The 21,969-nt window shown below is 57.1% G+C and overlaps 2 protein-coding genes across 3 annotated transcripts; one reads left to right on the top strand and one right to left on the bottom strand.

Moving 5' to 3' along the window:
• Positions 1–167: 167 nt before the first annotated feature.
• BTBD17 (BTB domain containing 17) lies at positions 168–6,249 on the bottom strand. Of its 2 annotated transcripts, none has more exons than XM_074343615.1 (3): positions 5,932–6,249; positions 2,601–2,877; positions 168–1,486 (listed from the first exon to the last, which is right to left on the bottom strand). In XM_074343615.1, exons 2-3 carry the CDS (start codon positions 2,819–2,821, stop codon positions 412–414), a joined length of 1,296 nt encoding a protein of 431 aa, XP_074199716.1. In that variant the 5' UTR covers positions 2,822–2,877; positions 5,932–6,249; the 3' UTR covers positions 168–411. The 2 variants fall into 2 exon arrangements, with proteins under 2 accessions (XP_074199716.1, XP_010949129.2); XM_010950827.3 differs by lacking the exon at positions 5,932–6,249 and adding an exon at positions 4,647–4,855.
• On the top strand, positions 5,415–11,922 carry GPR142 (G protein-coupled receptor 142). The gene is made up of 4 exons (XM_010950991.3): positions 5,415–5,453; positions 6,300–6,390; positions 10,185–10,343; positions 10,998–11,922. Exons 1-4 carry the CDS (start codon positions 5,415–5,417, stop codon positions 11,867–11,869), a joined length of 1,161 nt encoding a protein of 386 aa, XP_010949293.3. The 3' UTR covers positions 11,870–11,922.
• Positions 11,923–21,969: the final 10,047 nt, after the last annotated feature.

The raw sequence follows: 21,969 nt of genomic DNA on the forward strand, positions 1-21,969 counted from the left end.
AGGGGTACCTAGTACCCTATTTGGATGCTCTTACCTGCCCTGTTCCGTGTGGGGGTAAGGGGCTCTCTGTGGCGGGGAGGGGAGCTAATACAAGATGGAGAGCCCCCAGCCTGTGGGACCCTCTTTGGGTTGTTTTTACTCAGGAACTGGGTGGTTTAATCATCCCCTTACCTCTCTGAGCATCGGTTTATTCTACCAAGAGCATTACTTTCAAGTCAGCTTGAAATCAGCTCCTGAAACCAGGCATCTGGTCTACCACCCCTCACCTGGATTCCACCCGGCTCCAAAGCTGCCAGTGCCTGGCCACTGGCCATGCCACTCCCAGTCCCTCTGGACCATCTATGCTGAGCCTTTATTTCCGGATCCAGAGGCGTCAGGGACGCCGAGCAACTCATCCCCAGCCCGGCTTGGCTACTTGGGGGTCCGGATGAGGGTGTGGTAGACTGGCTTGATGATGAGATGAAGGTGCAGGGCGTTCTCCACCAGATACTCGGAGTTGCGCCGCTGCAGGTCGGCGTGCGCCAGGAAGTCGCCGGCCTCCTCGCTGCTCTGGTGGAAGCTATAGGCGTGGCGGACCAGCAGGCGGCCGTGCTGGCGCGCCCCCACCAGCACCGTCTTCTGGAAGCTCACGCCCGCCGCGTCGCCGCCGCTGCTGGCCGGCGTGACCACGAGCCGCGGCCGGCCATCCTCCGGGCGCGCGAGGGGCAGCGCGGTGCCCGCGGCGTCCGCGTAGACCGGCCGCAGGCTGACGGGCAGCCAGCGCGGCGAGAAGAGCACGTTCCACGTGACCCGGCGGCCGGAGTCGTGGCCGCTCGGACCCAGCTGCGTCTGGAAGCTGGTGCTGCGGTCGTCGCGGGCCGGGTTGTTGATGACCCACGGGGCGCCCCAGGAGGGCGCGAGGTAGTTGCGGGGCAGAAAGGCGCTGCCGTTGACGTCGAAGAACTTGGCGTAGTGCAGCGGCGAGGCGGCATGGAACTGGTAGGCCTGCAGCAGGAGGTCGGCCACCGCCGGGCCGTGGCGCGCCAGGGCGGCCGAGCGCGCCTGCAGCTGGAACAGCTGCGCGGGCGGGATCATGGGGTAGCGGATGGCGCGCAGCGCCCGCTCGGCCACCGCGGGGGGCGGCCGCGCACGGCCCAGCCACGCCTCCAGCGCGTGGAATAGCTCCAGCTCGTCCTGCAGCACCAGGTCCGAGCGCCGCAGGAGCTGTGCCAGCAGCTCAGGGCTCACGGCGCCCCACTCGGCGCTCCCCGCCACCGCCGACAGGTTCCAGGCTAAGAACTGCAGGCAGCTCTCGCGCAGGGCGTCGTCCCCGGTGCTCACCGCGTAGTGGTACCAGCCCACCGCCGGTCCCGCGCCGCCCGCCAGGTGCGCGCGCATGTAGTCGGCCACGCCCCGCTGCAGGGAGGCCACCCCGTACTTGGTGGCCAGCTTGTGCAGGGGAATGGCTTGCGCCAGCAGCACGGTCAGCTCACCGCAGTAGAGGTACCTGCGAGAGAGGCACAGAGATGAGGCACCCCGCCACTCACGCCCCGACCCCACCCAGAGCCGCTCTCTGAGTCCAGAGGTCACTCAGGCTTGGGCGGAGAGCTTCGGGGTCCGGGGCGCCAACAGAACAGTGGGCCCCGAGGCTTCCTGTCTTTTCTTCTCACGGCTCATTCCTACTTCACGGCCTCTTTCCCTTTCTCGTGGGGACACGGAAACAGCATGCATTTAATGAGCGCCAACTGGGTGCCGAGCTCTGTGCTAGAACAAGCGAGATATGGCTTCTGCCATTGCCAGGTTTACAATCTGGGTTCGGATTCATTTTCTGCCAGTTACTTGCCAGGAGCGTGGGCAAGCCATTTAGCTTCGCTGTGGGCCTCTGGAAATAAAAGATGTTTCCCAGGTTCCCTTAGAGTGAGTGTGGTCACCTGACTAAATTCTAGCCAATGAGAGGTGCACAGAGGCACAGAGTGGGATTGGGGGAAGGCTGGCTAAATAGAGCTGACTGAGGTCAGGGAAGAGCCTTTGGCCCTTCCGTGTTATCCCTCTTTCTGTTGCCTGGAAGTTGGAAGCAATGACGGGAATTCTGCAGCCACCTTGTCTAAGCCATTAAGACAGGGCAAATTTCTCAGACTATAGTGTGAATGGTGCCCTCTGCGCAGCACACTGGCAGGAAGTAGGAGATGGGGGAGGGAACTGGCTAACCTTTTCTGCTCCCTCACCCTGTGGTTCAAGACCTGGCCAGACACCAAAACCACACGGAGACATTAGAATAAGAAACGATTGCTTGACCCAACCCGAGTCGTGAAGCCCAGGATCCAGAGTGGGGCCCCGGAATCTAGTTTTTAAAAGCTCTCAAGGCCAGGTCTGGAAACAGCTCTGCAAGCATTTGATATCTGACATCAAACCACATATAGCTTACAGGCAAGGGCAGGGGAGTCATACTGCACTTTGCAAGAGGGCAGTAGAAGAAGGGAAGGAGGTGGTTGCACAGTCATCCTAGTGACCTCTAAGGAATGGACGTGATGTTTGCTACAAGCCAGGGCCTCCGTGACCCAGTGAGTGGAGAAGCCAGGGGCTTGGAAAGGGATGAAATCTTCCCTCTTTTCCTTCCCCACCTGATGAACTTGTCAAAGACGGCAGCACAGTCCCTGGGCTCCTGCAAAACCACCTCGCTCTGGTTACTCAGCAGCTCCCGGAACAGCTCGCTGTGCAGTCCCAGCAGCAGGCGGTGGGCGTGGAAGACTCGGACCTCGTCGGTGCCCGCAGCCTGCACCCGCACAACCACGTCGCTGGCATTGCCCTGCCGCAGCAGCTCTTGTAAGCGTTGCAGTAGCATCTGGGAGTGGTTGATGGAGGTGCCCGTTGACTCCCCGCCGACATCAGCTTTGTGGGCTGCAGGAGGAAGGAACACCGCACAGCCTGAGAAGGCACCTGGACCCAGGGCAGCATTCTGGGGCTGCAGAGGGACCAGCTGGAGATGTGTGTGGTTGGATGTGGGCAGAGGACGGGTGGGCCTGGGGAGGCTGTGTGCTCACCTGTTTGTGCCCATGAGGTGCATGGATGCATGTGTGTGCACACAAGCACATCCTGGGGGGGGGAGCTTGTGAACCTGACCTTGAGCAGACCCTGAGAGGATGCTCTTGGAAGGGGGGGTGGATTCTGACAGGAAGAGGTCCTGAACCAGCATGGGATAAACTATCCAAAGCTGGTCTCCACTGGTGCCAGACCTGCAGGCGAGGGTTGAGGAAACTCTTGGTCCCCACTCCTCTCACCTGCTGAAGAACTGTCCACCTAACCCCCAGGAAGAGCTGTCCAAAGCAGCGCCTTCACTAACGAATGTCTATTGAGCACTTGCTATAAGCCAGACGCTGCTGGGAGCTCGGACCGTCACAGTGAACAAAAGCAAGCCAGCTCCTTACACTCATAAAAGCGCAAGTTAGCTTATTAGACAGGCAAGAAATACACTAGTAATCGTGTAAATAAGCAGTCTGGTTTTACATTTATTTTTTTAGCAGGGGGAGGTAATTAAGTCTATCTGTTTATTTAATGGAGGTACTAGGGATTGAACCCAGGACCTCATGCATGCTCGGCATGCACCCTACCACTGACCTATACCCTCCCCTCTGCTGTCTAATTTTAGATTGAGATAAATAAGGCTGGTGATAGTAGCAGAGTGGGGGCTCATTTCGGTGCAGAAATCAGAAACGGGCTCCCTACAGAAGTGATGGGAAGGAGCCAGTCAGAGGCTGAGAACCAGCCCCGCAAAGGCCCTTGAAGAGGATGGGCTTGGTGTGCTGGGAGGGGAGAGAGGGTTGGAGGTCAGAGCCCTGAGTGGTAGGGGAGGGGCAGAGCATGAGAGGAGGCTGTAGCACACAGGGGAAGCTGCTTCCAGGCCCAGCTGCCTTCTTGGGTCCCGGTCTCCGGCGGGGAACCAGAGAAAGCACAGAGGGTGGGCAGGGACTGGACTGGAACGCTCCGGGTACCAGTGGGCTGAGGCTGGTGCCCCCACTTCCGGGCTAGGCGCACTGGGCCCTTCTCCTGTGTTTCCAGGGACACCGTGAGGGTCAGATAGGGACACACACTCAGTTACAGAAAATTCAGTGACAGAAAACACTGCCAGCAGCTTCCCCAAGCCGAGCGCGGTGTGAGGAACTGACAGCAGCAGATGGACAGCCGCTCCCCTCACCCCCACCCCGCTGCCCCCTGCACACGCGCACGCACACACACACACACACACACACACAAGGGCCTGGGGCCCGGCTGGGCTACTAGGGAGAAGGCACACAGGACAGCAGAGCATCTGTGTGTAAGAGGGAGGCAGGGGGAGGAAGAAAGGGTGAGAGAGGAGCCCATGGTTAATTTCACAGCCCTGCCTCCCCAGGCTGTCACTTTGAAGGACCTGAATGCTGGCGGCATCCTGCCCGCCTCTGCCTGGGCCAGCTGCCTGGGACAATGAACAGTGGAAGGACCTTTTGGTTGTAAAGACCCCTGCCTGCCTGCCTTCTCAGCCCTCCTCCCCTTGGAGGCAGGCTGCCCTCCTCCACAAAGCTGTAGGATCAAATCCTGTGCTCATCCTGGCCGGCTGGATAGCTCCCCCTCCCGGCTGTGTGCAACTAGGGCCGGAAGGATCTGCCCCTCCTCCCTGCCCACTGCCCACTCACCTGCACGAGTAGCCAGGCCTACCAAGGTCAGGATGGCCCAGAAGCTGGCCCAGGACCCAGGCTTGGCGAAGCCCAGCCTAAGCATCTTTGTGCCCGGCCTCCAAGCCCACTGGAGGGACCGCAAAGCCCAGACCACTCTGCTCACATCCCTCCTCCTTATATACGATCCAGCTCAAGGGGACGGCACCCCCCCTTTCCCGGCCAGCTTCCCTCCCCCCACCCAGCCTCTGCCATGGATTGGTGGAAACTGGCCCCAGCTGTTGCCCAGGCAACCACTTAAGCCAGAGAGCAGCAGCCCCAGGGGCTATTGTGCTGTCCGCGGGCCCCTGAGGGGAACAGATCCGGCACCCTCCCCCACTTCTCCTACCACCCAGCAGAGCCGGTCATCCCTCTCCTGGGAGGTTTAAGGCTCTCCAGAGGGTAGGCAGAGGGCTCTAGGACCACCGGCGGCCACCAGCCTAGAGGGTCCCCGGCCCCCTCCCCTGGTCCCCAGGCGCAGCCTCCGTCCTGGCAAGGAGCACACTTGGCAGCATCGGGGCCGGAGCATCTTGGTGAGCCGGCTGCAAAGGAGAGGACTGGAAGAGGAGAGGGAGGTGGAGGCTCAGGCTCCCACCCCTCCCCCTCTCCCATTTTGGGGTGGGCTAGCTCTCCAGAAAGGAGGACAAAGGTCTCAAACAGGGGCTCACCGGGCAAGTGGTATCATTTTCATGTTCTTTGCTGAAGAATGTTCCTTTCATGCTCTGGGGAAAGTGATGGGCTTTTAGGGAGATGGGGACAGTGATGATCACCCGCACGCCCGGAGTCGAGGTGAGCTAAGACGGCAGGGCTGGGCATGGAGCAGCTGCACGCCTCCCTGTGCACCTCCGCCCAGAGCCGGGCTGGCCACCTCGCTGGAGGCTGCTCCTCGGCAGGCAGCCACACCCTGCCTTGACCAGCCCAAACCCGCGCATGGGGACTGCAGAAGCCCTGTCACTCTTGGCCTTTAATTCACCTTCCCAAGTGCTCCCAAGCCTCTTGGCTCGCCTCATTGGAAGGCTTCTTTTACCAGCTTCTGTCCAACTTCCTTCTGTAACTTTTCCCACCTCAGAGTTCCCAGGAGACACACAGCAGACTCAGCACCCACCCTGACAGTTGGGAAACCCGAGGCAGAGAGCCCAGCGGCAGCCCCGGGCTGGGTTAGTGCAGGGCGTGCTCACCTGGGGACAAAGGAACAGAGAGAGGAGGGTGGGGTCTAGAGCCCAGGGGGAGTCTGGGTGGCTGTGGCCGGGTACTGGTGAGGCCTCACCTTTTCCAGGAGAAAGTAGGGCCTGGCCCAGATCTTCACGGGAGCGTCCCTCCAAGTTGATGAATTGAAGTGGGGGGTCACCCAAGAGATCTGCCTCAGAGTTTCTCCCGAGGCTAGGTCCTTAACCGGGGGTGGGTCAGAGCCTGCCCTCCTTTGCTCTCTGGATCCCAGGGACCAGCTCGATGCATTGATTTCAGCCCCCGGCTGGCACAGAGACCCACCAGCTCCACCCCCTCTCTGGAGCTGCAGAGAGAGCAGGAATTGGGTCTGGCACCTGCCTCGTCCGGGTTGGCAGAGACGCAGCTGTCCAGCCCAGTGGAAACCCCTCCCGGCTGCCCTGACCTTCACACCTGGCTCCCCTCGTCCAGATCCCCCATCCCTTGCCCATTGGCTGCCCGCCTGACCTTCCCGTGGGCTGCACCACCTCCCTGGCCCAGCCCAGCGAGACAGAACCTGAGTGTGACAGGGGGCTGGGCCTCTGAATGCATCCCGGCTTCCATGCACAAGGCTTTTCGATAGGAATGTTATTGATGATAAAAACATAATGAGAAAAGAACCCACTACTCTGAAAACGGTCTTTCGGTAAACACGCTTCTTAACTCCAGCCTCTTCGAGGCTCTGCATCAGTGTCTAGAAGTGTAGCCCATCTGCACTGGGATCTCCCACGCTCCACCTAGGAGCCAGGGCACCTGTATTCTCTAAGCATCCTGGTGATTGTCATGTACACCCCAAGCGAAGATCTGCCTACTAGAGTTAGATGATTGGCATTTCAAGGGTTCAGGGGTCGGGGAGGCTCCAGGTTATCAAGAAGACCCAGGAGGGTCACCTCTGACTCCCTGTCACTGAGAGGACCCCCATCTTACTATTTCTAACTTCTGTTTTCCCTGAAATTTCTCTAATGATTTAGAAACTGGCTTTCCAGGAATAGGCATTCTCTGTTCTCGTTTTCTTAATCCAAGGGCTTCTGGAGTGTGTGTGTGGTGTGTATGTGTGTGTGTGGTGTGTATGTGGGTGTGTGGTGTGTATGTGTGCATGCATGTGCATGCATGTATGTGCGCGTGAAGTATGTGAAAGTCTTGGAGCTGAAGAGAGACGAGAGGGCGTTCGCCCTGCACAATCTTGGAGATGGAAGGTCTGAGGCAGCCCATTTTATTTTGCCCTGTGGATCTGGAAACTCTTAATTCCTTGAGAGCAAGTCTGGGCCTGAACAACTCCCAGAGAGATATGTTACTTCCCACCCGAGCCCAAGACAGGAGTATTCATTCCCCACGTAACCCGTCTGAGGTTTCATGACCCAGAAAGCGTAGCGCCGGAATTCAAATGCCGCTTTTCTGCTTGACATTTCTTTCTACAACCCCGTACTGTCTTTTCTGGGAAGCTATTTCGGTAGCCAGAAATGATCCCCGTGGGGCAAGGAATCTCTAGTGCTAAAACAGCAAGCTTGGGGCAGGCTGCCAAGTTTCTGAATCTGCAGAGTAGGTGGTCAAGTGCAGGACCCCGGTAACACCCACCTGGGAGGAGCGGGCTCACAGTCCCAGCCCCACCCAGGCTGCGGCCTCCCTTCCGCCTATGACGTCTCCCTTCCTGAGCTTGGGTGCCCTCCAACACTGAGCCTGGGGAAGCAGGACTCGTGAGTTTAGGTCCCAGGCCACATGTACTAGGGGGCATAGCAGTAATAAACAAGGAGGACTCATTCCCGGAAGAAACTGACACACACGCCATTGAAAGTTTCCCTTGAAGCCGGGCTGTCCCGTCACTGTCCTCCTCAGCACCTCTGTCATGCTGCTCCCTCGATTGGACTGCCTTCCCCATCGGAGTGCTGTCCACCGGACCTGCTTCTGCTCCTCCATAAAGCCTGAGCTCACAGTGGCCTCTGGCTGCCTGAATGCCTGCTCTTCTGGAGCTCTGGAGGAGGGACAAAACTGAATTCAAATTCAAACCACCACGTACTAGCTCCGTGGCCTTAGCCTAGTTGCTGGACTTCTCTGAGCCTCGATCTCCTCTTGAGTGAAACAGAGGTGACCAGAGTTAGCCTGTGGGGCTGCTTCAAGGGTGACACGTGTAGGACAGGATAGGTCTTCAGGAAATGTTGGCAGAGACCCTCACCCATGGCTGTAAGTGGGTCCTTGCCCACCCACAGCCTCCCGGTGCAGGGAGGTGGCACCCTGAGGAATTACCTGTGCTACTTGAACTCTCTGGAGCTGGAGTCCCATACACTCTGCCTGGGGACCTGAGTGGGTCTTGCCTATCCTGGTCCCACTGTGCAGTGCAGGGGACCTGGCCAAAGGCAGGCTCTTGGAGGCCTGCAGGGTCAGGACTTGGCCACCAGGGGGCAGCAAATTGAGTCCCCAGCGTGGGTGCGGAGGTGAGGCTGGAGGTGGGAGTCCAGGTAGCTCCAGCCGCAGAGGTGGGATCTTAGTTAGGGAGCCTGGAAACCGGCTCTGTGACATTCCCAGAGAGCGAGCGTGGGCTTCAGCTCTCCTCCGAGTCAATCCACACAGTGTCCTGGGTGCTCACTGTGGGCGGCAATGGTCACTCTTGCCGGCGTGGGGTGGGGGAGCTGGCTGGGCGCAGATTCCAGCCTCTCCGGAGTGCTGGCCGCGCCGGATGGTGTTTATTTGCCAGTGACTGATATTCTCTGAAGGATGGTCCATTTCACCAGGGCCAGGAAAACAACAGCTTGCAGGCGGCCACTGGGTCTTGGTTTCCCAGCGCTGCTGGCAGCCTGGTCAGACTTCTCCTGGCGGTCACGGCTGGCTCGGCGCACGGCTTCCTGCCATCCTTCCAGGCCAGCAGCCCCTCGGTAGCCTCCTTCTTGTCCCACCACCCACAGCCACTGCAGGGCGGACACCCTCAAACCTGGCCCATGAGGCCTCTCTCCAGATGTGGGCCCTGCCCAGGGCAGCCTCACCTCTCCCTCCCTGGTGTTGATTTCCCCCACTCCTCTCTGCAGTCCGTAGAGTCATTCCCTGGGATGCTTCTGCCTGCCCCCAGAGTCCTCCCCACCAGGGTGTGACTGCCAGACTGAGCCCAGGCCAGTTCCCAGAGTGCTCTTGGAGCACGAGGCAGCCTCTCCAGAGCCCCGACGCTGCCCTCTCCCCAAGGCCTCCCTCCCAGCCTCACCCCTTCCCTGCCTGTGCACCCACACAATCCTCGTCTGCTCCAGGCCGCATCTATGTTACAGGCTCTTTCCCCTCAGCCTCAGCCCCACCTTCTCCCTCCTCCTCCTCCCTCCTCCCACCACCCCACCTCTCTGCACCGACTGCCGCCAGCTCAGCACCGCTGGCAGAACTGTGGGGCAAACAACCACTTGGAGAGCTGGCGATGCTGGGAGGGAGCAGCAGAGAACCCCCAGAAAAGGCCAGAGGGTGACCCAGGAGCATGAGGCTTGAGGGGCCAGTAACAGGTAAAGCGCCTAGCAAGGGGGTGGGCAGGGAGCGTGAGATGGAAGGGCCAGTAAGGAATCTGGAGGCCGGGGATGGGGAGCTTGAAGCAGATGGGAAAAAAATCAAAAGCTGGAAGGTGAAACCTAAAATCCTTAAGTGTGGGCTGAGGAGGGGCAGGGCCCAGAGCACGTGGCTGTCGGCATCCCAGACTGGTCCCAAGCCAGCTGTGTGTGATCACCGGCAGGTCACCTTACCCTTCCTGATTCAGCATCCCCATCTGAAAATCAGGGCCGTTCCAGCTCCAGGGGTACTAGAAGGTGGATGGTCTTTAGTATAGAAAGGAGAGGAACCTAGAAACAGTTCTCCTTAACGAGGGGGTGGCTGTTTCATAGAGCAGTGCTGCTGCTGTGAGTTACCTGAGTCCAGATCACCCAGGATGCTTCTGAAAAACACAGCTGCTCAAGCCCCACTCCAGACGCCCTGGCTCCGGCTACCTGGAGGGAGCTCAGGAACCCCTGTTTCAGAAGCGCCCTCCCTACCCACCGACAGTGACAAGCAGCCTGTTTTAGGGCCCTGCTGTCTAGGCTGAAGCTCCACCAGGAGGAATGCGATGGAGGAATAATCTCTATGACAGCCAGAAACCCAACTGAATACTTTTTCCCATCAGTGGGGGAGCCAGGCCACTGAGGGGGTGGACTGGGGCAGGGTGGACTTGGCAACAGGGGTTACCATTTGGCTGGGCCTGACCAGGGGTCTGCATGGAGCAGGGGTGAATAAAGACCTCAGGGTCAGGGTCAAGGTGGGGCTGCTACCAGACCAGGCTGGGAAGAGACCAGATGCTCTAACCCACCCTTCTGCCCTTCCTAGCTGGCCAGCCACGAGGGACCCTGCTGCCCACACCCAATGGCAGTGAGCTGAGCCAGGCATTCGGAAGCCCTTGGCCGGAGACCCCAGAGAGGTCCCCGTGCGTGGCTGGCGTCATCCCTGTCGTCTACTATAGCATCCTGCTGGGCCTGGGGCTGCCTGGTGAGTGGGGAGCTGGGGTCTGGAGTCTTGGGGTTGGCCAGAAATTGGGGTCCTCACTCAATGGGTGCTGATCCTCTGTGCTGACCCCTGAGACCCAGGATCATAGACCCCAAGGATCCCCTTGCCTTTCTGGGTCACTGGGGAGCAAAGCATAGTGGTGGGTAAACGTGAGGGGCCGAGAGTTGGGGTATTCAATAATTAAACCCAAGATTTCACCAGAGCAGGCAGCCCCCTTTACCCCCCGGGTGTGGGCATTCTCCTAGGATGACTGAGTTCATGTAGGACTGCCCTCATCTGCGCTGAAAGCTTCCTGTACCATCCACCGCCTTCAGAGAGGAGAGCTGGGGGTCGGGGTGGGGTGGGGACGCAGGAAAGAACAGGTGGAACTGGGGACTTGCCCATCCCTTCCTGTCGCCAGGGAAGCCAGTGCGTAAGACAGAGTCCTCGCTCCTGGGTGAAGACAGTGGCCTGGAGTGTATGGCTGGACAGGGCAGGGCTGATCCGCTCAGCCTTCCTGACCAAGTCCGTTTTAAGAAGGGTCTGGAAAGAGGAAAAGAGAAGCTAGAGCCAGCAGATGGGGAGGGACGATGAGAAAGCAAATCTGAGCCACTAACACCTCCGACTTCTCCCCTCCGTGACCTTGGTTGCCGTCAGTCAACCTCCTGACCACAGTGGCACTGGCCCGCCTTGCCGCCAGGACCAGGAAGGCCTCCTATTACTACCTTCTGGCACTCACAGCCTCGGATATCGTCACCCAGGTGGTCATCGTGTTCGTGGGCTTCCTCCTGCAGGGAGCCGTGCTGGCCCGGCAGGTGCCCCAGGCCGTGGTGCGCACAGCTAACATCCTGGAGTTTGCTGCCAACCATGCCTCCGTTTGGATCGCCGTCCTGCTCACGATCGACCGGTACAGCGCCTTGTGCCACCCCCTGCACCATCGGGCCACTTCGTCCCCAGGCCGGACGCACCGGGCCATCGCCTTTGTCCTTGGTGCTGCCCTTCTGACTGGCATCCCCTTCTACTGGTGGCTGGACGTGTGGAGGGATGCAGACCCTCCCAGCACAATGGATGAGGTCCTCAAGTGGGCTCACTGCCTCATTGTCTATTTCATCCCTTGTGGCGTTTTCCTGGTTGCCAACTTGGCCATCATCTACCGGCTACGGAGGAGGGGCCAGAGCGGGCTGCGGCCCTGGGTGGGCAAGAGCACCGCCATCCTTCTGGGTGTCACCACGCTCTTCGCCCTCCTTTGGGCACCTCGGATCTTTGTCATGCTCTACCACCTGTACGTGGCCCCCGTCTACCGGGACTGGAGGGTCCACCTGGCCTTGGACGTGGCCAACATGGTGGCCATGCTCAACACAGCAGTCAACTTTGGCCTCTACTGCTTTGTCAGCAGAACTTTCCGGGCCACTGTCCGAGAGGTCATCCACAACGCCCACCTTCCCTGCACCCTGGGATCACGGCCAGTGGGCACAGCGGCAGAGCCTGTGCTGAAGCCCCCAGGACTCCCTAAAGGGACAGAACTGTAGAGGAGGAGCCCAACCAGGGAGCTTGGGGTGGCCCATGGCCAGAGGTACTGGGGTTTTTCTGGTTGTGCCCACAAAACTTTATTGCTACCCTACTTTGCAATCTAGGGGTGAGAGGAAAGGCTCCATCCTTTAGGGGTGCCTCCTCAGGAAGCTAAATTAATATTGGTTGAATGAATAGACGGATGGATGGATGGATGGATGGATGGATATGAATTGTTTCCAGCCCACCCCTTCCTGGAACCCTCTCGTTCTCTGAGTTGATCACTTCTCTGGCTCCCAGTAGCAATGCCAGGGAGAAAGGAAGAAATCTGCAAGACTCTAGGCCTTTCCTGGGCTGGAGGAACCACTCGTGCTGGGCCAAGCGATGGGGGAGGGCTGCCCAGGAAAGGGAGTGGTCTCAAGCTGATTCAGATTCACCACAGCCCCAGCTCTGAGGTGACGCAACCCCTGGGGCCTCAAGCACCCTGGAATGGTTTTGATGAACTCCCCACCATGGAGCCAGCACAGGTTCAAGGCCCCAGAACAGCCATGGAGCTGCAGCTTTCATGGTTGCTGAGGACTAGGACTGAAAAGGAAGTGCCTGCCTAGCTCAAGGGCCAGACGAGCAGGAAGGGAAGCCTCAGCCACGCCCCTGAGCCCACTCCCCCGGTGAAGAAGGCTCTTCTCCACCAAGGGGAGGAAGGGAGATGGTTCAGCCGATCTGAGACCCTGAGGGGCTCTGCTGGGCCCCTCCGAGCCCCTCTCCTCCCAGCGCCGCCAGCCGGGAGAGGCAGCTGGGCGAGATTAGCGGATGAACCTCCCACCTGCTCCAGGCATTGGGTAAACACATTAGCAGCCTGTTTTCTGCTTTTCGATCACACTAAGCTGACCTTTCCCCTGAATGGGAGGTCCAAGTGGGCCCCCACCAGCACCCAACCCTCTAATAGGGTCACAGAAGCAAAAGAGCCAATGTGTATCAGGCACATAGTGGGTACAAAATCAATGCACTTTTCCTCTCTGCTTCTCCCCACAGCAGGAAGGTCCAGAAAGGAACTTTCAGCCACACCTAGAAGGAAGGAAAGGCAGGTCCCCAATCCTTTATCCATAGTTCTAAATGCCAAAAAGCTCTGAAAACCAAAACGTTTTTCCTGAGTTTGCCACAAACACATTCAGTGGCAAAACCTGACCAGAACCGATCCAAGAACACATCTGTCTTGGTGCGGTCCCGCAGCGTAGGCGCCACTGCAGGCTCTCAGCGGGTGGGATTTGGATCTGCCCTTCCATTCCTGCTCGAATCGACATCTGATACTTCATCTCAGCCACACAGTCCCTCCCTCTCTCCTGAAAAGTTCTGAATTTGAGACACATCTTGTCCCAAGAGTTCAGAGAAAGGATTGAGGACCTGTGAGTCCCATCTCTTCTGCTACAGCAAGGTCTCAGCTGGCCCTGAGGGGGTCTGGGGCGGGGTGGACTCCCCCACTGCTAGCGATCCAAACTTGGGTCCTGTCTCGCCCACGGGCAGTAAAGCCAATCTACCGACCCCGGGTCGTGGTGAAGGAAAGCGCCACATTTATTGCAGGCGCCCAGCAAGGAGTCCAGGTAGCTAGTGCTCAAAAAGGCCTGAATTTTCAGACGGCCTTCAGGGGAAGGTTTTTAAAGACAAGGTGAAGGATGGGGGCTGTGGGGTGCATGATCAGCTCGTGGACATGCTTATGATGGGTTTGGTGGTGAGGTCATCGGGAGTCCGCAATATCAACCTTCTGGTTCCAACAGGTCTGGGATCTCCATGCTTGTGGGCAGCATGCAGTTAACTTCTTCCACCTGGTGGGGATTTCAGTCTCTGCAAAACAGCCCAAAGGCTGTGTCTCAGAACATTATCTCCAGCCCTTGAGGAGGAGCCAAAGGCCCTTGACTTTGTTTAATGACTCCATTATTATTATTATTGTGTCTTGTTGACTGCTTTCCTTTTTTCCAACAAATATATTTCTGTGCAACTTAAAATATCAAATAAGGAGTTTGGGCCTTTTGAGCACCAGCTGCCTGGACTCCTTGCTTGGTGCCTGGCAATAAACACTGCACTTTCCTTCACCATGACCTGGGGTCAGTAGACTGGCTTTACTACACACGGGCAAGCGGACCCACGTTTGGTGTGCCCATTTACTCCTGGCTTAAGGAGGAGGGGGTGTAAGTGCAGGGACCCCAAGAAGACCAGCAGGTGGCCCTAAGCCAGTCGAGAGAAACACCGAGACTCAGACCCAATGTCTGCCGGTTCCTGGACCCTTCCCCTCGGTCCACTCAGCACCTTGGTGGTCTCAGGTGCAGAAGACTAGAGGAAGGGCAGCATCAGGGATGTTTACATCGCTTACAACTTTTTGGTCCTGGACTTACCAGACTAGGGAACCAATATCATATTTCCCTAATAAGATGCATGAGGTAGGTAGCACTCCCTTTTTAACACTCTGGTCACCTTTGATAACAGGAAGAGATCATGCCTGTAGGAAGCACGCCGCTGAAATGGGCATGAAAAGGATTCTGAAAGCTGCTCTTAGGGGGAGGGTGTGGCTCAGTGGCAGAGTGCAGCGCTTAGCATGTGCAAGGTCTTGGGTTCAATCCCTGGTACCTCCATTAAAAATGAAAATAATAATAATAATAATAATTAACAAGTGAGTAAATAAACCTCATTACTGCCCCCCCCAAACTGCTCTTGTTCCCCTTTAATTTATCATTAAATATCATTAAACTCTCAATGGCTTCTGGAGGAGAACAAGCCTTCGAGGGTGTGGGTTACCCTTCCCGCCTCCAACCCAGCTGCTGAAATACCTTGGCTGATGGAAATCCTTTCTGGAATTCTAAGTTTTTTCCTTACAGCCCCCCTCCAATTTGTCAGAGGACCTGATGCCGTCATGAACCCTTTGTTAACATCTGAGGACAGTTCGTTTTCTAGCACCTCACGTCTTTCCAAGTCTATATATGATTTTTGCTAGTTTGGCAGTTGGTTGACAAGTTGTTTTCAGGTCTCTATATCCATGTGTATCAGTGTTCTGGGGCTGCCATCTCCATAGACCATAGACTGGGTGGCTGAAACAACAGACATTCATTTTCTTAAGGTTCTAGAGGCTGGAAGTCCAAGATCAAGGTGTCGGGCAGGACTGGTGTCTTCTGAAACCATTCCCCTTGGCTCACAGATCTCTTCTCTGTGTGTTCGCAAACTCTTTCTTCTCTGTGAGCACATCCCTCGTGTCCCTCTGTGTGTCCTAATCTCTTCTTAGAAGGACACCAGTCAGATTGGATTAGGGCGCACCCTCATGGCCTCATCTTAACTTAATCGCTTCTTTAAATTCAAATTCAAGCACAGGGGTGGGGGTTAGGGCTTCCATCGATAAATTTCGGGAGACACAGTTCAGCCCACAACGTGATGGCTATTTTAAAAAGGTGTGTTTGTTTGGCTGCATACCCAGTTTTTGATGAAAGTAATTTTTCTCTTAGCTTTATAGGAAATGTCCCTCCACTTTTCTCCTCTTTCTGGCTGGTGTAGCAGGATTCAACGTCAGTCTTGTATCTTTAAACATTTCTTCCTGGATTCTTGGAAGGTCTTTATGGTTTTGAGTAAATTCTAATGAAGAAGTATCTGCAGACAAATGTCCTTCTTCAAGAAGTCGCCGGGAGTCTGATCTAATAGGTCTCAGTTTCACACGGAGAGTATCCTCTCGTTCAGAAGCGTTTTCTTCATTTTCTTAATCATGACTGGGTGGCTGGCCCCCTGTTCCCTCCATCACTCTTATTTGTTCTCGGGCAGGAGAATACATACATTGTTTGCCACGTTTCCTGTGTTCTCTTTATTGCTCTGCTTCCAACAGCATTTTTTAAATTCTGCGTTGCGCTTAACTTTCGCACAGTTTTCCAGCATTGCCGAAGATTCCCTCTTCTCTGCACTCATTCCTAGGCTTTCTCACCTGGTTGTCAGCACTCCCGGGGGCTCCCAGGGCGAGGTCTCACTCCCCCAGAGCCCCCCACTGCCTCCCGCCAGGCTTCTGAAGGATCTGCTGTTTTCAGTAACTAGGCCCAGAGGAGTGGGTCCCCGAGAGAGCAAAACTATTCTTACTTACTATATTAAACGCTTGGCTGGCCAGGTTAGAGACGGCCTGGCAGGGACAGCGGGACTGTCTTTGACATGAGGGAGTCATGACATGGGGATCCTGGCTCCCCACCCCCACAAAGCCCTGTCGCCTTCTCCAGTTGGGTGGCTGGGGCTCCTCAGAGGGTCTTGGGGCCAAGTTCACCTTTGGCCTGTCGCGATGGACCCAGACAGCAGGGGGCGCTGCAGGACTGGCCGGATGGACAGACAGGCCTGGGAGTCCGAGGGCGGGGCTTCAAGCCAGATCTGTAGGCAGATCCAAGTTATTGCCAAGAAACGGTGCCCGCCCCCGGGCCCACAGCCAGCCCGGAGCAGTTGGGCGGGAGGGCTCAGCTGTTCGCCTTGTCACTCTCCTCCACCCTGAAGCCACGAAGCCACGTCCTTCCGCTGAGCCAGGGTTGGCCAGCCAAGGGGCCGCAGGTCACTGCAGTTTTCTCACATGGTGCTGGTGGTTGGAAAGGTTTCCTGTGTGTGGCTCTATGTGAAGGGCCCTTTCACCACCGCCCTCGTCCCTCCACCCTCTGGGGGCAGGGTCCAGCCAGCCCCTCCCGCTGGCCTGCCTTCCCCACTGCGGGGAGCTAGGCCTGCCTGAGTTCAGAGCCGCAGGGTCTCAGTCAGTGCATCTGGGTCCTAGGTTCCACCTGGACCCCACCCCAGCCATCGGTTCCCATCCATCCCATCCATCCTGCCCACTAAGGGAGCTTGAGTCTTGGCCTCAGCCCCATAGGACAAGGATGGAGGGAAGGGGACCAGGAAGGTGAGGAGGGAGGGAGCTTACCAAAGCCCACAGTGACTCATGAGCAGAGCTGGGACCCAGGGCGGAGGGGACCCAGGGTGGGGCTCCAGCGATGCTGCCTGTTGTCTAGACAGGAGGGCCGGGGGAGGCCCTGGGAGCACCTTTGGAGGCTGGAAGGCAGGCCTAGGTTGAAGGTGCCACCCCGGGGCCCTTGCCTGCCATTTTGGAAAGAAGAGAAGATGGGGGCTGACCCAGAGCCAGCATGAGACTCCCACCCCCTCCTCGTGTGAGGCCGTCCCAGGCCTTCATATCTCTGCTCAAGGAGCCTAGAAAGGGGACCCACCCTGGGGAGAAGCGGGGCCTCCCACCTGGCACTCCATCACCCTTTCCCTAAAAGAAGAGCTGAGGCCGTCTTCCAGGTCGCCCTGGAGAAAACAGGCTGAGGACTGACTTAGCCTCATGGCTGCCGTGAGGTTAAAGCCACAGAGCCCCCACCTGCCCTCCTTTACCTCCATTTCCTCCTTCTGGGCAAAAGCCGGGAGGACGTGGTGAGGACACAGCTGGTCTTCCCACAGGCGACCCTGACCCCTGACCCTAGGTCCCCATCCCCCGGGTCCACCCCCCCAGCTGAGCCTGGCCAGGGGATCTTCCAGCCTGGCCTTGGGCGCCCCTCCCACCAGATGGCCAGCCCCACCCCCTCCAGTCTCCCTCCCTCCGTGGCTGCTGGAGGCGAAAGAGTTAACGAGGTCTGTGGCGCTTCCTTCCCGGACTCTCCTCCTAGAGGTATATTTAGCAGGCAGGGCAAGGCTGAGGGAGAGGGATGCCCAGATGCCCTGGCACTGTAGCCCCTGATTTGCCACACTGCTCCTCGGAGGGTGGGGGTGGGACGGGGGAGGGGAGAGGATCCAGCGGAGGGAAAGGGGCAGGGATGTGTGAGTTGGCTTTTAATGGAAGGCTGTGGTCTCAGAGAGGACTTTCAGGCCCCGGGGTGGGGGGCGGGGGAGGAAGAGGGCGGTGCTCTTCTTCCAGGGAGAAGGACTGAGTGACCCAGTCTCCCAGGGACGGGGGAGGATTATGGAAAAGAGGGCCGGGAGCAGAGGGCTTCCTGGAAGAGCTCCTTCCACCTGCTGGAATGGCTGTGCCCTAAGCCCCCATGCTGACCAGGGCCAGGGAACATGGGAACTGTCCATGGCAGGGTGTCCCTTCTGGTTCAGGTGCCCACCTGGCTGGCCGGAGGTGGCTGGAAGTGATATGGCTGGCGAGCGCCGGGAGCTACATTTCCACTTTGGGACAGCAGACATCGCCGCCAGACATCACGTGGGATGGGGATAGAGCAGAAGAGTTTTTCAGAGTTCTCCATCGGAGAGTGTCCAAGGGCCCCACCCTCAGGAGAGTGAAGTTGAGAAGTAACTGTCAGGTGGGCTGACTGCTGAGTGTTTTGACTTTAAGAGTGTGGAAACCTATAAAGCAAGCCTTCCAATTTCTCCAAGTCTCTAGACCTCTGGGACTTTGAGTTCGCAGGGACTGTGTTTTGTTCGCTTGCTTGTTTGTTTTTTAATTGTGTCTGCGCTCTTCCCAGAAAGCCAAGGAGAATTCTGCAAATCTTGACCTCTCAGCTCCAGGGCTTGTCCCCAGGGCGAACGGAGCAGTTCAGCCAGATCCAGAAAAGCCTCCCACTTGTCCAAGAACTGGGTTCCCTGACCCGCTGACACCCGCTGACACCTGGGGTAGCGTCACCTCTGGTGCTCAGCCAGCGGAGACGGGCGCTCGATTTCCCAGGGTGAGCGGCAGGCCCTTCCAGAAGAGATCCAGGGACCGCCTGCCATCAAGACATGCCAGTGGTTACCAGTTTGGGTCTATTTGGATTCCTCTGACAAGGGGGCACCACCCTTTGAGAACTTTCTGTGTCATGAACTCTCATGGAGGCAACTAACTTAAACCCCTTCCCCAGAATGCTCTCTCTATAAGTTATGAGGACACTGTTTGACGTGATATTCCTTCTGGGGGAAGGCTTTAAAAGTAGAGAGATGAGTGCACAGGGGCTGCCCTGCGGTTTGATGCAAAGAGCACGCAGGTGTTGTGGTGGGACACAGTGGAGAGGCCACGGGGCTGGCCCCAGGGGATCTGAATTCTGGACCCTTCTCTGACACCAGTGCACTGTGTGACCTTGGGAAAGCCATTTCCAACCCCAGGGGCTCAGTTCTTTCCTCTGGAAAATGTGGAGGTTGGACTAGATGAGAGAAGAGCTACGCTCACTTCCATTGGCAAACTCCTCAGCTCAGAGTAGGAGAGAGAAACACAGCTGACTGGGTGAGCGGCATCTCCTAGACTAGCCAGCATCTTCTGAGCATTTTCCACGTACCAGGCACTAGGCTTCATATTTTATAGGCACCATCTCATAGATGCCTCACCATAACCCCCAGGAGGCAGGAATTATTGTGTCCATTTTATAGATGGACATACCAAGGATCCAAGAGTTAACGCAATTTGCTTAAAGAACACACCTAGTTAGTAGGGGCGGCAGGACCTGGATCTGGGCCTGTTTATCTCTGGGTTCTGAACATCTAATCATTGTGCAAGGCTTAGGGAGATGCTTGAGTTAACATGGAAGGGTCTAGAAGGAAGGCACAGAACAGTGAGTAGTTTGGGGTGGCAAAAGCCTGGTGAGTGGAAGAGGGGGCTGTCGGTGGTGGGAGATGAAGTTGGAAAGGTGGGCTGAGGTCAGCACTGAGGTCTCTCTCTGGATGGTAGGCTGAGCTTCGAAGGTTCTTAGGATCACGTTCTAGAAAGGTCCCATGGGTGACGTGACAGAGGAGGGATTGATGAGTTCGGAGGCTGGAGGCCCCTTAAAAGACCACTGGGATGGCCCAGGCTGGAGGGGCTAGATGCTCCTGCAGGGTACGCTGAGTTTGGAAGAGACTCGAGGACAGAGGGAGGGAAAGCTCACCCACTCTGTGGCCCCGGGAGCACTTCTGGGGAGAAGAAAGGCTGTGGAAGAGGCTGGACATAGAGAGAGAGGAGGATACGTTTGCCTGGGTTGTGACCTAATCCCCAATAAGACCATCCCTGTACCACACCCTGGGTTTCCACCACTTCATAAACTGGGGGCGTCAGCTCTCTCCCTGCCCCACTGACCACCTTATGCCCATGGGGGCTCATCCCTGAGTCCAGGGATTCATAGGTGTCCCTCCAGACTCTGGGGAGGTACCCAGAGGTGTCTGAAGGGAAAGGATGGTTGGGGTGAGCACAGAGACCCCCTACCCCAGTGACCCTGGTCGCCTGGCCTCCACCCCTCCCATGAATGGTGCTTCTAGCGCCCCGGGCACTGGGGCCTGTCCTTGCAGGGCTCAGGAGGGGCGTGTAAGGAGCCGCAGGCCTCGGGGAGGCCGGCCCAAGCACCACCCACACTGGAGCTCAGATCAGTGGCCTGGAGCAGGGTCAGCCGCTGAGGTCAAGAGAGCTGCCTCTCTTCCCTGAACACCTCTGGTCCTAGTGGTGACTTTTTCCACCTTGAATCTTCTAGATTCCTGGGCTCTTCACAAATCCAGCCACATTCCCTGGCTCCTTTGACCCCAGTATGGGGGAAAATAAGCCCACTCAAATGAGAAGCAGCAGCGGGGAGGGTACAGCTCAGGGGCAGAGCGCGTGCTTAGCATGCATGAGGCCCTGGGTTCCGCCCCCAGCACCTCCACTAAATAAATGAATAAATAAACCTAATTACCTTCCTCCAAAAGAAATGAGAACAAGCAGAGACTATTTATCCAGAGTTTGGCACACAAGGAGTCAGCCACGATCACCTGCGTGGGACAGGGACACAAGGGGGACAGGGACTGGGAAGGCTTTCTAGTGGGACAAAGGGAAGGTCTCAAGCATGCCCTGATTGGAGGCTCTTGGCACAGGGAAGCTTTTGGGGGGCTCATGAGAAGTGGGGCATCCTATATCATCGGCTAGAGGTACATATGGTTGGTCCTAACTGGGAAGCAGGGACGAGAGTTAGGGAAGCTGTCAATCATTAAGTCCCAGCCCCTTGGGGTGATGGCTACAGGGGTTGTTGTTTGGCTTTGTGGACCCGTTGGTAGAGAGAGTCGTCTGATTTCCTGCAAATCTGACTTATAGCTGGCAGGCCAGCTTCCTGGCTTGATTGCTGCAGATTGTGGGTCAGAGGATCTATTTTTACAGATGGTCTGGCCATCGTCCATCTGTATATTCCATCTCTCAACAACACTTGAGTATAACCCGTTTTTCAGGCGAGCAAACTAGGATTCAGAAAGGCTACCCAACCGGCCTAAGTCACAGAGCCAGCAAGTTTCACAGCTTGCATGGGAGCCCACTGGTTTTGTGCCTTTATTTTTCTCTTTTGGTCTTCTGCCGGCAAGATTCCTGTCCGCTAGACTCCAGCTCCTATGCCAGTAACTTTGAGCAGACTCTCAATAAATATTTATCAAAGGAACGCACGCTGATGTTTCTGATGTCAACGAGGGAAACAAGTCAAAGTGCGAGAAGAGATTGGGGGATCTTGGCTAGAGAGGCACCGGCCATTAGAACTGTCACGCTCTTGGCCATCTCTCCTCAGGCATCCCAAAAGCATCTCTGCACTCCTGACACCACACTCTGAGACTTGTGGGTAAGGGGACCAGCTTCTGCCCACCTCCCTACCCACCTCACTGTTACAATCAATGTATTGGAGGGTCTGACTTGGCCTCCCCGAGTGAGAGGGGCAGCCAAAAGCTGAGAAGGACACTTCCTCTCAGGAGCTGGCTTAAGAGTATGGCCAGGTGGTAGGAACAGGGAATCAGGTGGCCCTCAGGCCCTATTGAAGGCAGAATTCTAAGGTGGCCCCATGATCTCTGACCCTGTCCTCAGGAGTTACTGTGTGATTATATTACATTACACAGTAAAAGGGATTTTCAGTGTAGAGAGAACTACACAGCAGGGGAAGGGCCGTGGCCACTGAAGAGGTCAGGTGGCCTGAGAGGTCAGGTGATGGGGCAGGTCAGATGTGCGGAGGGGTGAGGGGGAGGTCAGGTGACCTGGGACATCAGGTGACCTGGCTGCTCATATGTGTTCTGCACTGGCCCTGAGAGTCCACCAGCCCTAGTTTCTATATCTGTGAAGTGAGGCGTTGGCCCGAGTAATCTAACCCAACCAACTGTGATCCGGATTCCTTTGAGCCCAAGAGAGGCCAGGATTCGGGCCAACTCCCCTGGGTGACGCTGCTCAGGTGGGTGTAGGTGGCTCCTTGGTCCAGTG

The sequence above is a fragment of the Camelus bactrianus genome, chromosome 16 (assembly GCF_048773025.1).
Source record: "Camelus bactrianus isolate YW-2024 breed Bactrian camel chromosome 16, ASM4877302v1, whole genome shotgun sequence".
Taxonomy (NCBI): domain Eukaryota; kingdom Metazoa; phylum Chordata; class Mammalia; order Artiodactyla; family Camelidae; genus Camelus; species Camelus bactrianus.

Coding starts and splice junctions, on each gene's coding strand:
- GPR142 (XM_010950991.3), top strand. CDS start 5,415: ATGGGGACAGTGATGATCACCCGCACGCCCGGAGTCGAG. Junction 5,454..6,299: donor CCCGCACGCCCGGAGTCGAG/GTGAGCTAAGAC, acceptor CCCCTCGTCCAG/ATCCCCCATCCCTTGCCCAT. Junction 6,391..10,184: donor CAGCGAGACAGAACCTGAGT/GTGACAGGGGGC, acceptor TGCCCTTCCTAG/CTGGCCAGCCACGAGGGACC.
- BTBD17 (XM_010950827.3), bottom strand. CDS start 4,731: ATGCTTAGGCTGGGCTTCGCCAAGCCTGGGTCCTGGGCCAGCTTCTGG. Junction 2,878..4,646: donor AGGCCTGGCTACTCGTGCAG/GTGAGTGGGCAG, acceptor TTCCTCCTGCAG/CCCACAAAGCTGATGTCGGC. Junction 1,487..2,600: donor GTCTTTGACAAGTTCATCAG/GTGGGGAAGGAA, acceptor CCTCTCTCGCAG/GTACCTCTACTGCGGTGAGC.